General features: G+C 62.5%; 1 protein-coding gene across 3 annotated transcripts in view; it reads left to right on the forward strand.

Moving 5' to 3' along the window:
- The first annotated feature begins 319 nt into the window (after nucleotides 1-319).
- The window catches only part of RGS12 (regulator of G protein signaling 12), a 42062-nt gene continuing 27194 nt past the window's right edge, over nucleotides 320-15187 (forward strand). For all 3 annotated transcript variants that reach the window (XM_055140344.1, XM_055140345.1, XM_055140346.1), the window contains exons 1-3: nucleotides 320-351; nucleotides 7384-9244; nucleotides 15068-15184. In XM_055140344.1, coding sequence (XP_054996319.1) covers nucleotides 7442-9244; nucleotides 15068-15184 — 1920 coding nt within the window. In that variant the 5' untranslated portion in view covers nucleotides 320-351; nucleotides 7384-7441. The remainder of the gene's footprint in view (nucleotides 352-7383; nucleotides 9245-15067; nucleotides 15185-15187) is intronic.

Below are 15187 nucleotides of genomic sequence, written 5' to 3' on the forward strand. Positions count from 1 at the left end.
CCCCTGCCGTGGGCCCCGCCCCCAAATCTGCCCCTCAGGCTCCGTCTCCCCGGTTCGACCCCTCCGGCCTCAGTGGGCTCCTTTCCTCCGCAAGGCCCCGCCCCAGTCCTGCCGGGACACGCCCACCCTCCGGGCGCCACCGCGGGTCTCTCCCGACGTCGCCGTTCCTCAGCGCCGGCCATCCGGGTCCGCTCTTCGCCCCTCCCCTGACCGCGCCCCCTAGATGCCCCGCCTCTTTAGGCCCCGCCCACTTCAGCTCCCTAGACCCCGCCCCTCTGCCCCGCCACGCCCCCTCGAGGCCCCGCCCCGTCCCGGGCGCGGCGCCGCGCGGGGGACCGGAGGAGCAGCCGGGTAGGTGTCCGCGGGCCGGCAGCCCGGTCCTTTCTTCTCGGTCGCGCGCCCCCCTCCGCGGCCCGGACGCCCACCCCGCCAGCACGGCCAAGGGGCCCGGGACGGCCGAGGCGCGCGGCCCTCAGGCCCGCAGTTCCCCGGTGCGGGCGCCGCCTTCTTTGTTCCTGTCCCGACTCTCGGCGGACGGAGCCCGCGCGGGCCGGGGTCGCGTCCCCGGGCACGAGTCCCGCCGGCCCCTGGGCTGCCCCTGGGCGTTTGACGGGATCGCTTTGTGTGCCGGACCGTTTCCCTGACTCCCGCGCGCCGCCGCTCGGGCTGCGGGTGCGCACAGGACCGATGGTGTGCGTGTGTGCGGACAGCGTGGCCCAGAGTTCTTGCGGGACAGAACGGCCCTAGAGTCGCGGGGTGTAGACCGAGGGGCCAGGGTGCGGGGTGTGGACAGAGGACCCCACATGGGCTTCCCTCTTGCCCTCGGGGGTGGCTCCCGCTGTGCCTCAGTTTCCCATGGGGTGGTTCCCACGGTCCCCGTGCATGGCACGTGAGGGCCTGGGGGACCTGCACAGGGCATGTGTGCCATGGGGGTGGAGGGTCAGGAGTGGGCCTGGGTCCCTGCCTTGGCCTAGATTCACAGTCATCCCCTCCCACAGACTGGAGATCCCCGCGTCCAGTGTCCAGTGGGCCAGCAGCAGGGACACTCTGCAGATGGTGCCATCATGTGACTTGAGAAGCACCCTTGGGATACCTGCGAGTGGAGGGACAGCTGGGGTGGCCTGGGAGCGCGGGACAGACCCTGGGCTCTGGCTACAAGCCTGGCGCTGTCCCGCTGGCTGGCAGAGAAGGAGCTGGTTGGTGCAGCAGGGGGGAGCGAGGGCCCGCGGGGTGGGCTGTGGGCCATAGGGTGGGCTGTGGCTTGGGGCTTCTGGACCCATAGGGTGGGCTGTGACTGGGGGTGTGGACGCGGGGTGGGCTGTGGCTTGGGGCTTCTGGACCCATAGGGTGGGCTGTGACTGGGGGTGTGGGGCCGCGGGGTGGGCTGTGACTGGGGGTGTGGACGCGGGGTGGGCTGTGACTGGGGGTGTGGGCCCGCAGGGTGGGCTGTGACTGAGGGTGTGGACGCGGGGTGGGCTGTGACTGGGGGTGTGGGCCCGCGGGGTGGGCTGTGACTGGGGGTGTGGGCCCGCGGGGTGGGCTGTGACTGGGGGTGTGGGCCCGCGGGGTGGGCTGTGACTGGGGGTGTGGACGCGGGGTGGGCTGTGACTGGGGGTGTGGACGCGGGGTGGGCTGTGACTGGGGGGTGTGGACCCATAGGGTGGGCTTGGACTGGAGGTGTGGACCCGCAAGTGTGAACTGTGACTTGTTGGGTTGTGGCTGGGGCGTTGCTCGCACTGAACAGGAGCTGGGGACGCTGGGGACCGTGGGGGAGCAGGAATGCGTCTCCGGGCTGGAGGGCTGCGCGCGGGGCGTCGCCAGGCGCTCGCGGCTCGGGCCGGGCCGCGCGGCGGGGGGCGGCTTTATAGGGAGGGGGCGGGGCCCGCGGCGGCGCCCATTGGAGGAGCGCAGCGCCGGGGCCCGGGGCGGCTCCTCATTGGCGGGCGGCGGGGCTTCCTGTTGGGGTCACGGCTGAAGGAGGGTTTGCGCGCACTGGGAGGGAGATGGGCGTGCGGCTGGGGCGGTCCTGGCCCGCCTTGGCCTCAGCGGTCGTTCCCTCCCTCTCTAGAGCGCAGACCCTGGCCGGACCTGGACCGTGCAAGGGGCGTAGGGCAGCGGGCACCGCGCCCTGGGGCTGGGCCGGGCGGGCCCGGCCGCTTTCCTTGCGCTCCCTCCTTCCTGTGGCTTTGGGGTTTGCCCTGTGCAGCTGGAGTGGACGGCGCTCTCGGGGGCGTCGGGCGCCTCCAGGGGCCCATCGTCACTGAGCACAGTGGCCGCTCCCCAGACAGCCGGGGCCCCCGCCGTCCACACACAGTTGTGTCGCTCGCGCTGGGGTGGCAGTGAGCAGCCTGGCAGGGGACAACACCCCCTTCTCTCCTCCAGCCCAGCCGCCTGCGGAGGGGTCCCAGCAGGGAAAGCTTGTGCTGTGTCCCTGGGAGTAAGAGGGGGCAGTGCTGTAGGGACGTTTAGGGTTGTCTGGCACGCTCCGTCCAGTGCGTGGCCAGAGTGAAGGTCATAGCTGGGGTGGGGGGTGGGGACCTTGGTCAGCTCCCCTTCCTGCAGGTCAGCCAGCCCTGAGGAGGGACCCCTCTGCTCCCTGACACTCAGCTCTAAGCAGGTGTGGGGGTTGTTGGCCCAACCCGGTTCCTGTCGCAGTTCTTGTTCCGGGGTGAAGGCGGCGGGAGGAGCGGGTCTAGGAAAGGCCGAGCTCGGAGGCTGGGGTGGTCAGGCTCTTCCCTGGGCGGCGCTTGGCTCAGCTTCACCCGGAATCAGAAACAGCCACGCGGCCCCCAGGGCTCCCCTCTCGCAGGCAGGCTGTGAGCAGCACCCTGGGGTGGGGTGGTGCCTCAGGCCTCGGGACGGCAGGGTGTTGTGTGGCTGGCGACGGGCCCGGAGGAGGCAGAGGGCTCCCTCACCCGCCTGCTGCGCCTGTGCCCCCCCCGCAGGTGGCGGCTCCAGTTTCTGCGGGGCTGAGCAGATGCGAGGGCTGCACCCCTCTCGGGGCTCAGGGCTAAGCTCCCTTCAGCGTCGGCCCAGCTTCTGTGCTTTCCCTCGCCCTGTGCTCTGCTCTAGGGCCGCGGCCCCGGCCTCTGCCACACTCCGACGGTTTGGCTTGAAGGCTGAGCGTCTCCAGGGCTGGTGGCCGCGAGCGGTCCCGCCATTCATAGCTACACTGCGCCCGGCCTGCTTGTCCACGGGCTGGTGGGGGCCTCCCTGCCTCTGCAGCCTGGGCCAGGCTTGGCATGGCCAGGCCGAGGGCTGCCCCCGGCTCAGGGGCAGACGCTGGTGCTGGGCTTCCTGCACTCCGCTGGACCGTCTTCCCTGGAGCTGCGTCTCCGAGTTGCTCTGCGGTGGCGAGAGGCCGCGTGTCCCGGCTCTGACCGCCCCCTGTGCTGCCAGATCTCCCGGCTGGGATGGTCGTCAGGGAGCTCTGCCCTTTGGGGTCTGGCACCGCAGACTGTCCCCCTCCCCCGACATGGAGCCGACTCCCTGACTGAAATGCCTCAGCCTCAGGAACTGACATTTACAGGAAACCCACACGGAACACCGGGTACCCCACGCTTCCACCGGGCTCTCAGCCGCCCGCGCACTCCAGGGCAGCCCAGCCTTCCCGGACACCCTCTGTCTGTCTGTCCATCTCTCTTTTCTGTTGTTCGTTCATCTTGTCCGTTTGTCTACGCGTTCTTCTGTCTCTGTCCGTCTGTTGTGCGGCTGGTGTGCAGAGGTGAGAAGGGGGCTTGGGGTCCCCGGAACCGTTCGGTAGGCTGAGTCCTGCCACTCTGCCTGCCCAGGGCCACCGGCTGGGCCAAGCCGCAGGCTCCTCCTTGCTCAAGTGGCGCATCGTGCTGGGTGGGGGTGGGGGCCCCATGGCAGACATGCATTCCTGTTTCACCTCCAGCTCCCCTCTGCTCTGTCGGCGCCCCCACCCCGGGTCCCGGTGACTGTGGTGAGGGTTGACCTCAGGTGTCACGGTCACGGTGCTGGCCCTCAGGTGGTGAGGGTGCTGGGGATGTGGCCCCTTCTCGTGCTGACTGTGGTGGGCTTGAGGCACCTTCATGCCTCCTTGCTCCCCACAGCTCACGACCGCACCCCCACCGTAGCCCCGCTTATGCAGAACCCCCAGGCCCGGGCAGCTGCTGTGGACCCGTCACAGGGGCGCCCTGACTACTGCTCCTCTCCCTCCACACACCCACCAGCACTGACTTGGCCCCTCTCTGGGGAGCCTGGGGGTGCCAAGGGGTCCCGTTGCCCAGAACTCTGAGAAGCACCCCAGGTTCCCGGCACTTGCCCTGGGTTCATGCCTGTCCAGGCTCTTACTGGCGGGAGCTCTGTGCCCCTGGACATTGGGTGCCTGTGGTGGGGTGCTGGGAGCAGGGCCCCACCTCCCTCGGGATGCAGTGGGTGCTCACTCGTCCCCACAGGGCCTGCAGGGTGCGGGGCTTGGGGCAGGCCTTGCCCAGGAGCGTGAGGTCACTCCTCCCTGTACCAGCTCTCCTGGGTTTTTCAGCGCCGCCCCGTCCGTGGGCCAGATAACCATGTCCTTGCACCGACAGAACTAGCTACGGGGCCACTTCTGTGCCAGACTCGGCTGAGGCCACAGGCACATGGCCTGTCCACAGCCTCTGTGTACCTGCGTGTGTGCCTGTGTATATGCCTGCAGGTATACATGCACATGTACCTGTGTGTGCATGTACATGTACTTGCTTGTGTACCTATGTGTATGCCTGCATGTGTGCCTGTGTGGTACCTGCTTGTGTCCCTGCACATACACCTGCACGTGTACCTGCACATACACCTGACATGTCCCTACACATACACCGGTGCATGTATGTATCTGCACACACACCTGCGCATATACCTATACATGTACCTGCGTATGTCCCTGTACATGCATCTGTGTGTACCTACATGTGTACCTGCGTGTGTCTGCACACGTGCCTGTGTGTACGTGTGCATGTACCTACGTGTGTCCCTACACATGTCCCTGCATGCCATCAGGGCTGCAGGGAGCCGGCTGCTGGCTGAGCCGATGACAGCCATGCAGGGATGGCAGGGGAGCAGCGTTCCTTGGGGTCCATGAACTGTCTTCACTTCCAGGTTTGGCCCAGGCTGTGGGCAGGAAAGGGCACGGCTGTGTCCCAGCACCTGTGACCAGCCCTCCTGTGAGCAGCTCACAGTCCAGGACTGCTGGAACCTCTCACATGCCCATATCAGCTGCTGTTGTCCAGCCCCAGGGTGTTCCCTGGAAGGGACCCAACCCATGCCAAGCACAATGCAGCTGGTGCCGGGGACCACTGCCCTCACTCAGGAGGCACCGATCTTGGCGGGGAGCGGGCAGCCGTGGGCAGCACACCTGTCCCTCCAGGTGTTTTCCAGCTGCTCACACAGTGACATTAGCTCAGGGCAGGGCCCAGGTCAGCTTCTGCCTGGTGGCATCAGCCACTTCCTAAGGGAGACGGCTGGGGGATGGGACCGACTCAGCCCAGCACCCACTCTGCCTCCTCGTGTGGCTGGTGGCGGCCAGCAGTGACATGGCCAGATTGGACAGTGCCTTTCGGCAGGTCCTGGGGACAAGCTCATGGGAACTTGGGTGCAGGCTGCTGCTGGGGAGTGTGGCCAGGGCAGCCTCTGCCTTCTGCCACCCATGTTTGTTCCCGGACTGTCACCTTCTCCCCCCTCTCCCCCCGAGCCTCGTGGCTGTGCTGGTTTCCACGCCGCCACGGGCTCTGCTCTGTGAGGGATGGTCACTCTCTGGAAGCTGCTCGGCTCCTGGCAACTCTGAGGGTCTTTCTGTGGCTCTGGGTCAGGGTCGGTTATATTAAAAATACTTTTCCTGGGTTATTACTTGATTATATCTATTTATTTGGGGCACCGTGACTTACAGTACTGTCATGACAGGGTTTCACACATACAGTATTCCTTCCCCACAATCCCGCCATACTGACTCTTCCCTCTGCCGTGGCCTCGGGGTGCCTCATCCACCCTGTCCCACCCTTGTTAAGTTCAATCCTGAGGTCTGTTACACTTTGGACCAATTAACCAGTGAGATGTCAATGGACAAACCTTGATCACCACTGAAGAATTTAGACTATCCACCTGCTCGTCCACTCAGCGACCCTCTCATCAGTTCACCCACTATCCATGCATCCATTGGCCCACCCGTCTACCAGTCCGCCCACCCACTCATTCGTCCTGACACAGTCACCGGCTGGGTGCAGCTTCTCTGTGCGGGTGTGGGGCCTCTGCTGCACAGTGCTCTGGGCCCTGTGCTGAGGCCGCATCTGCCCTGCCAGTGTGGGTGCTGAGAGCCTGCAAGGCAGCACGGCAGTGCCACCACACTGCTGGAGCCCCGAGTGAGCACCCTGTAACTGCATGGGGACCTTGAATGAGTGCCCCATCACCGCACAGGGACCCCGAGTGAGCGCCCTGTCACTGCATAGGGACCCTGAGTGAGCACCTTGTCACTGCAGGGGCACTCTGAGTGCCCTGTCACCACATGGGGACCCTGATTGAGCACCCTATCACCCCACAGGGATGCTAAGTGAGGCACCATCACTGGAGAAGGTTCTGGTTGCTCCCTATTTCCTCAGACTGCTCCGGGGCTGTGCCTCTGCCACCCTCTCATGGTCTTGGCGTGAAGACAGCCTTGTTTGCTGCATGTTCCCGGCAAACAGGTGCGCTCCAGGGGCCCTGGGGGCGCAGACAGGCAGCCCAGTGATGGGCATACCATCATGCCCTGCCTCCGAGCCCGCTGCTCTTCCATCAGGCCCACGTCCAGTCCAGTGAGGAAGAACTGGCTGAGGGAGGGGATCGAGCGGGGAGACAGGAGCCTGCAGAGGCTTAAGCTGGGTCCTCCCTGTATGACCCTAGGCTGCAGGGTGCTGGGAGGACCATACTGAGCACTGTGGGGTGCAGAGTCGCAGAGGTGGGGCCTTCCCAGTCTGCTGAATCTCATGCTGGAGGTGAGGCCAGTGCTTCAGCGCTGGGGTCAAGGCCAGCACCATGGGCGAGGTCAGTGCCTGGGGGAAGGGCACAAGTGCCACAAGGGCAGGTCCTGGCTATGGGACAGTGGTCAGTGCTGGGGTGGGGGGCAGGGGCAGTGCTATAGGAGAGAGTCCTTGGCGCTCTCCTGACCCAAGATTCCCTGTGGAGAGGGGTGCATCTCTGTCACAGTGGCTCTCTGTGATGCTGGACGGGCCTGGTGACATGCTGGCCGTGAATTGCCTTTTTTCCCATGGTACAGGGCGGGGACAACCCCGTGCCCAGCCAGTACTCTGCCACTGATCGCATCCCTGGCCCCAGTGACCTTTATATGTCAGGGGTCAGCGAGCTTTAGTGACCTGGCTGGCGTCTGGTGACCGCCTCTGTGTTTATCTCCCTCAGGGCCCTGGACGTGTGTGCAGCATGGTCTGGCGGGGACCGTGAGGCAGCACGTGACACCATGCATCGGGCCGGGGAGGCAGCCCCCCGTCTGCGGAGCGTGGAGGTGGCACGGGGCCGTGCGGGGTACGGCTTCACGCTGTCGGGTCAGGCGCCGTGTGTGCTCAGCTGTGTCATGCGGGGGGGCCCCGCCGACCTTGTGGGCCTCCGCGCTGGAGACCAGATCCTGACCGTGGATGACATCAACGTGAGGAGGGCGTCGCATGAAGACGTGGTGAAGCTGATCGGCAAGTGCTCAGGCGTGTTGCGCATGGTGGTGGCCGCAGGCACCGGGCACCCCGAGTCCTGCTCCAGTGATGAGGAGCTTGGCCTCTATGAGGGGAAGGGCCGGCCCAAGCCCAGGCTGGACTCCAAGGCCCTGGGCATCAACCGTGCAGAGCGAGTGGTGGAGGAGATGCAGTCGGGCGGGATCCTCAGCATGATGTTCCAGCACCCGCCCTCGAGGCTGAAGCCCAGGTCGCTGTCTGAGTCGGCGGCATGCGTCCCGCCGCCTGCTCCCAGGCAGCTGCCTGAGGAGGAGCTGTCCTGGATCCCACACGACGACTCTGTGTTCGGTTCCGGGCTGGAGCCTCCTGACGACCTCGGCCTCGACGCGAGCATCTTAAATGTCGCCATGGTTGTGGGCTACCTGGGCTCCATAGAGCTCCCGTCCACGGGCTGCAGCCTGGAGGCCGACAGCCTGCAGGCCATCCGTGGCTGCCTGCGGCGCCTGCGTGCAGAGCAGAAGATCCACTCGCTGGTGGCCATGCAAGTGCTGCACGACCGTGTGCGGCTGTGCACCGACAGGGCGGCTGTGCTGGCCGAGTACCCGGCCGAGAAGCTGGCCTTCAGTGCCGTCTGCCCCGACGACAGGCGGCTCTTTGGGTTGGTGACCATGCAGGCGGGCGAGGCAGGCCACCTGGCGCCCGAGGAAGAGGGCACCCTGCAGACCTCGTGCCATGTGTTCATGGTGGACCCGGACTTGTTCCAGCACAAGATCCACCAGGGCATCGCCCGGCGCTTTGGTTTCGAGTGCACAGCCGACCCCGACACCAGCGGCTGCCTGGAGTTCCCGGCGTCCTCGCTGCCCGTGCTGCAGTTCGTGTCCGTGCTCTACCGGGACATGGGCGAGCTGATGGAGGGCGTGAGGGCCCGGGCCTTCGCCGACGGGGACGGCGAGGTGCAGCACAACACCAGCACCAGCAGCAACAGTGACAGTGGCATCGGAAACTTCCAGCAGGACGAGCGGAGCAGCCGGGTGCTGGTGGTGGACCTGGGCGGGAGCGGTGTGGGCCGGCACGGCATGGGCAGCAGCTCCTGGGAGGCGGCAGTTCCTGCAGGCGGACGGAGCCCCCAGCCCTGGGCCGCCCACTGGAACGGCGCCTTCTGCCACGAGCCTGACGAGCTGGCCCCGCTGGCCGACAGGGGCCGGGACTTCAGCAAACACTTGGGGCCCACCTCCCACGGGGAGGGCCCCCCAGCGGCCTTGCGCGGCTCTGTGCCCCCGGCCAGGAGGGCTGCCGTGGGCCCCAGTGGTGGGTTGGGCCAGCGGTGGCTCCCGGTCCATGTCCTTCAGGAGTGGCACTGTGGACACACCAGCGACCAGGAATCCTACACGGACTCCACTGATGGCTGGTCTAGCGTCAACTGCGGCACGCTGCCCCCACCCATGAGCAAGATCCCCGCTGACCGCTACCGCCTGGAGGGCGGCCTGGGGCCACCTGTGCTCAGCACCCAGAAGAGGGACTGGCCCCGGAAGGCCTTTGGTGTGCAGAACATCTTCGGTCCCCACCGGAACATTCGGAAGACGAAGGAGGACAAGAAGGTAAGCGTGCTCGGAGGGGCGTGGTGGGGAGGAGCGTGGCTGCACCCCTCAGCTGATTCATACCAGCTTCCTGCCTGCAGCCTCTGCGCCCCAGCCCCCTGCCCTGGTCCCTGGTTCTAGCTGGTGGGTGTCCTGGGGTCTCTGTTCATCTTCCCAACAGGGGGAGTAGGTTTGTACACCCTAGTAAGCCCACACGCAGGGGCCACTCCTGGCTTGGGACTCAGAACTCAGGGGCTACTGCTAGCTTGGGACTCAGTACTCAGGGGCTGTTCCTGGCTCTGTGCCCAGTACTCAGTAGGTAGCGGTTACTCCCGATTCAGTAGTTGGGAGTTGCTCCTGGTGGTGCTCAAGGGACCTCACCCTGCATCACCGTGCCTGGGAGGCAGGAAGTTCCCTGACTTCCCTGACTTCCCAGCTGCCCTAAGACTTCTTCCAGATGGCCACCCGGCTCCTGCCCTGTTGCCTGACCCAGCAGGCTGTAGTGGCCCCTCTGCTGGTGAGCTGGAGGAAGGGGTTTGGGTCGCGGGCATGAGCCCACCCAGTGGGAAGCGTCCGGAATGCAAAGCTGCCTGGGGGTCTCTGCTTTGCTCACTGCACTTCATTTCAGACAGACTCACCCAGGCCTCTGTGGTGCTGATGGGGGCAAAAGTGAACGGGACCAATGAACAAGTGACCATGATCTCGGTGTGAGCAAACACGACCCCATCACACTGCATTTGAGGCCGGTGTGGTTAGCCCTCCATCCCGTAGTGCTGAAGTGCACCATCCATTGGGCTATCTCTCTGGCCCCACGAGCAGATGAAGGGACTATTCAAGGGAGAGACTTGCAATGCAGGAGGCCTTGGCTTCATCCCTAGCACTGCATGTCACCCCAAGCACCACTGGGTGCAAACCCTGAGCACAGAGCCCCTGAGCACTGCTGGTGTGGCCCAAAACCCAAAAAGAAAAAAAAAACACCCCAAAATAGACGTTCCTAAACTTTGCAGTGTATTTTAGAAAAAGCCTGGGTGTTAATAATTTAGGGTGTCAAGGTTTGATTGGCCTTCTGAAGGGTTCATCAGTAGTCTCGAGCTCCCAGCAAATCCTTCAGGTGCAAAGTGTCCAAATATGCCCACGAGGGGCCCTCGGTGGTTCCTCGAGCGCACGGACCCCCCAGCCCCCCGCGTGTCCTTGGTGGGAGGGACTGTCTGCGCCCTGCCCCACTCCAGCCCGCCAGCCCTGGACACCGCCAAGGCCTGGCCCCGCCCTCCACGGCCGTGCGCCTGCGCGCTGTGCTGCGGCCGTTCATTGGTCAGCTCAAGTCACGTAGTAGCGGTCGCAAGGGAGGCTGGGAGGTGTGGTCTTCGGCCGCAGCGTCTCAGGGGGCGGCTGGTCGCGCGGGCCCGGGAGCCCCGGCACTGGCCACGCGGCACAGCACGTGAGGAGGGCGTGTCCCGGCCTGGCGCCCCCGCACATCAGTGAGCTGAGGGTAATGGGGTGTCGCGACTCCCGTTGACGCTCCGCAGCGAGGGCCCGCCCGGCTCAGTCCCTCTGGGAAGGAAGGAGCGGGGAGCAGCGCCCGGCCCGCAGGGAAGCCCGGAGGCCAGGAGAGCACACGGCACACGTGCCTTGAATGGCTCACCACGGATGCCACATGTGCCACATACCACACACACTGGGCACACACACCAGGCATACCCACATGGCACACACACACCGTACACCCCCCCCACCACCACATATACCACACACACCAGGCATACCCACACAGCACACATACCACACTGTACACCCACACACACACCAGGCATACCCACATGGCACACACACACACCGTACACCCCCCCACCACCACATATACCACACACACCAGGCATACCCACACAGCACACATACCACACTGTACACCCACACACACACCAGGCATACCCACATGGCACACACACACTGTACACCCCCCCCACCACCACATATACCACACACACAGGGCATACCCACACAGCACACATACACACAGTATACCCACAAATGACATACTACACACACCAGGCATACCAACGTGGCACACATATACCCTACACCCCACACATACCACATATACCACACACTACACAGACCTTACACATCACATAGCAGACATACCATGCACACTATGTACCACATATAACACCCACAATGTCACATATGCCACACACAGCATACATGCCACATATACCACTAATAAGATAAAGTCACACGTGAATACTACACATACCTTACATACCATACCTTCCTAGTTCTCTAATAGCCTAGTTCTCCCTCTTGAAGATCCTGACAAGCTACCGACAGCCTGGCAAGCTCCCCGTGGCGTATTCATATCCCAAATACAGTAACAGATGTATACATACCTCTCAGAGAACCTGGCAAGCTACCGAGGGTATCCTGCCCGCATGGCAGAGCCTGGCAAGCTACCCGTGGCATATTCTGTATGCCAATAACAGTAATGATAGGTCTCATTCCCCTGACCCTGAAAGAGCCTCCAATCGTTGGGAAAGACGAGTAAGGAGAGGCTGCTAAAATCTCAGGGTTGAGTATAATAGAGATGTTACCGGTGCCCGCTCAAGTAAAACGACGAAGAACAGGATGACAGTGATACAGTGATACCATACCTGCCATATATTCCATGAGTACTGTATATACCATACGCACCATAATATCACACATGCACCATGCACACCATAGAACCACACATGCCATATATACCATACACCAAACATTTTACACATCACACACCATGCACACCACATGCTCCTCAGGTACCATGCACTCCATACATACTGTATATGCCTTATATATCACACACCGTATGTGCCATATACCATATGTACCACACATCTATACCACCCATGCCACACATCATACTCTACACGTCATACACACATGTCACCAACAGATGGCAGAACACCATGGTGAATATTCCAGGTATGTGAGGTTCACTCTGTCGAGGGGGTGGGTGATACAGGTAAAGGCTCAGAGCTGGTTTGGGGAGCTATGTCTGATCAGATGTCAGGGCTTCAGAGCAGGAAGCGTTCATGGGTATGTTGATCATGCATTCTCTCCTTACTCTCATGGTGCTGTGCGGGCACATCAGGGGTCACCCACAGTGCTAGCTTATACCCTAGGGCACACTGGGGGCTTTCCCAAGGATCCTGTCTCCTGAGAGGAGCAGACATCCCCACCCCCTTGGTCCCTCACAAGATCTGAAGCAAAGCATCTGGGTTTTCTCTGATCCTTGCAAGGCACATCAGGGTCTCCTGGAGGAAGAGATGAGGAGGGCCCCTGGAAGCACCCCCTTAGCCCCCAGACACACACACACACACACACACACACACAGGAAACCTTCTGGAACCTTCTCTGTCCTGTTGATAGCATGCCACTGAGATCTGTACATGCTGAGTCAGACTTCCAAGACTCAGAAACCTTTTCTCAGACTGGGGTCGGGCAAGTAGGAGGCAGGCGTCCCATTCTCCCATCCCCACGTGCATTGTAGACAAGAGTGTTGCCTCAAGTGGAAGGTTTGGATTTTCGTGGGAGGGCACCACTAGACCTGTGCCCGTGCCAGTGGGGGTGTGTTCTGTGGGCTTGATGCTGTGCGTGCACCTCCCTGTCCTGTGCCCTCTCGCAGTCCAGCTATACCACACAGGGTGCCTGGTTCACAGTGGACACATGTTCTGCTGTCATGTACCTGGTCCCTGCTAGACACGTGCTCTGCCTATGTCCCTGCCAGACGTGTGCTTTGCCTGTCACATTCCTAATTCACACCTAGACACGTGCTCTGCCTGTGACACATTTGGTTTCCACTTTGTCACATGCCCAGCGCCAGTCCCCAGACTGCTGGTGGGTCATCTGTTTCGGGAGCACAGGGCCATCATGGAAGCATCGGGGCCATTGTGGGAACATGGGGCTATGGTGCAAGTACACGGCTGATATGGGAGTATGGGCCATTGTGAGAACACATTGTGGAAACACAAAGACACTGGGAACATGAGAGCTATCGTGGGAGCACAGTGGTCACTCACTAAACATTCATCTTGGAAGCCTCAGAAGGCTGTGGACAGTTGTGATGTTGGGACTCTGGCCCTGGGCTCTCCCAGAGCACTGCTGCTGAGCCCGGCCTTGTGACTGGGCTGTGATTGGTGCTTGGCCTTCGTATTGGTGACAGGTTTGTTTCTGTTTGCTTTGGCTCTCTGGCAGTAAGGCTACGAGCCCCCTTCAGTAGCAGATCTCACCAGAAACACCAGACTGTTCAGTTCTGGCCTCCTGCCAGCTGCCCTGCGTCTTGTTGCTGTGGGAGACCGTGAGGCTGACTTTCAGTCGCCTGGAGTCCCGGTGCCTCTCTGCTGCCTACTGCCTTGCCGTGTGTGGTCGTTGCTGCCGTGGCACTCCCCTGCCACCCCAGCGGCGGCTGCCAAGCAGCGCTGTTGGTTTGGTAGTTCCTGAGCCTCGAGTGGGCTCCTGCCTTCCATGCCAAGCCGGGTGTCTGGTGGGGGTCCAGGCGTCAGCTGGACCTGGTCTCGAGGCTCCTTCCGCCCACGTCATATGGGTCTCCCCTGCCTGTTTATATGTGTCCTTCTCTCCTGCCTGTGATCTTGGTGTTGCCAGTTCCAGGATCTGAGTGGACACCTCCCTGCAGTCCCAGAGGAGCCCGGGCTGTGTAAGGGCACTACAGGAGCCAGAGTAGGAAAGGGCTGGGCACAGAGAGGTTCTTCATGGGTACTGGCTCAGAGACCCGCACAGACAGTGAGGGCCCCTCCTTGGTTAGGAGTTCAGGTCGGTGGGCTCAGCACCAGGGTCTCTCATCTGAACACACCCGGTGACTCTGAATGGTGACATCATTGTGAGGACACTCACCCCACCCTTGCCCGTTTCGTGTGACTGCCGTCCCTCCTGACCCAGTGGCATGTGCCTCCATAGAGCAAGCCGGGGGTCATTCCATGTGTCTTGCGTGCAACCTACCCCAGCTTGGGTGTGGCCCCAAACCAACCCAAACCAAACCAAACCAAACTAAACCGTGTGTCTGCATGAGTCTCCTCAACCACCACCATGGATGTGTGTCCTGCACCCCGTCCCCACGGATACGTGTGTGTCCACTCCATCCCTGTGGATGTGTGTGTCTGCACCTTGTCCTTGTGTGTGTGGCATGTGCTTACATATGTGTGCATGTATCTGTGTGCCCTAAAGCCCTGTCCCCAGGTGTTCATGTGTCTGCATGTGTGTGCATGCGTATGCATGTCAGCAGCCTGACACTGTCTTGGCCCAGGACTGTGTCACACCCCCTTTCCCCTGTAAGGAGCCTGCACTGCCATATTTCAGGTCTGGGCCCTCCTACCCCTGAGTTCCACCATGGACAAGGGCCTCAGTTCCTTCTAGAAAGCGGGGCACACCAGCAGCTCTCAGCCTATTGTCACCCTCAAACTCTCCACCAACTCCCTGGAGCACTGTGACATGTAAGCCTGCCCATGTCCCGTGTCCCTGGAGCTATGGTACCTCACACAGGGCAGGTCTGCCTCTGAGGACACACAGCGATGCCGGCAGTGGGTGAAGGTTCGAGCAAGGAGGGAGCATGTTTGGCCATCGGGTACCAGCGGTTGGCAGGAGCTTGAAGCCTCAGTGCTGGCTCTGGAGGGTAGCAGGCAGCACTATGCCCACCTTCTCCACAGGGGCACTGGGAGACCCCCACCACTCAGGAGATGGAGTTGGGAGCACCCAGATGGGTAGATGAGCACCGGGCCAATGAACCCGCCTGGCCCTGCTTGAGAGTGCCCGCCCTCACCCTCACTCTTGCTCAAGGATGTCTCTTTGCAGGACCCCAGGCCGGGCCGAGGGGTCGGCCTGGCACAGACTGCTCAGCGCCCGGCCACCCGCAGGTCCTTTGCAAGAGCCAAGCGGTTCAGCATCACCCGCTCCCTGGATGACCTAGAGGTG

Source organism: Sorex araneus, chromosome 5 (genome assembly GCF_027595985.1).
Source record: "Sorex araneus isolate mSorAra2 chromosome 5, mSorAra2.pri, whole genome shotgun sequence".
Lineage (NCBI taxonomy): Eukaryota > Metazoa > Chordata > Mammalia > Eulipotyphla > Soricidae > Sorex > Sorex araneus.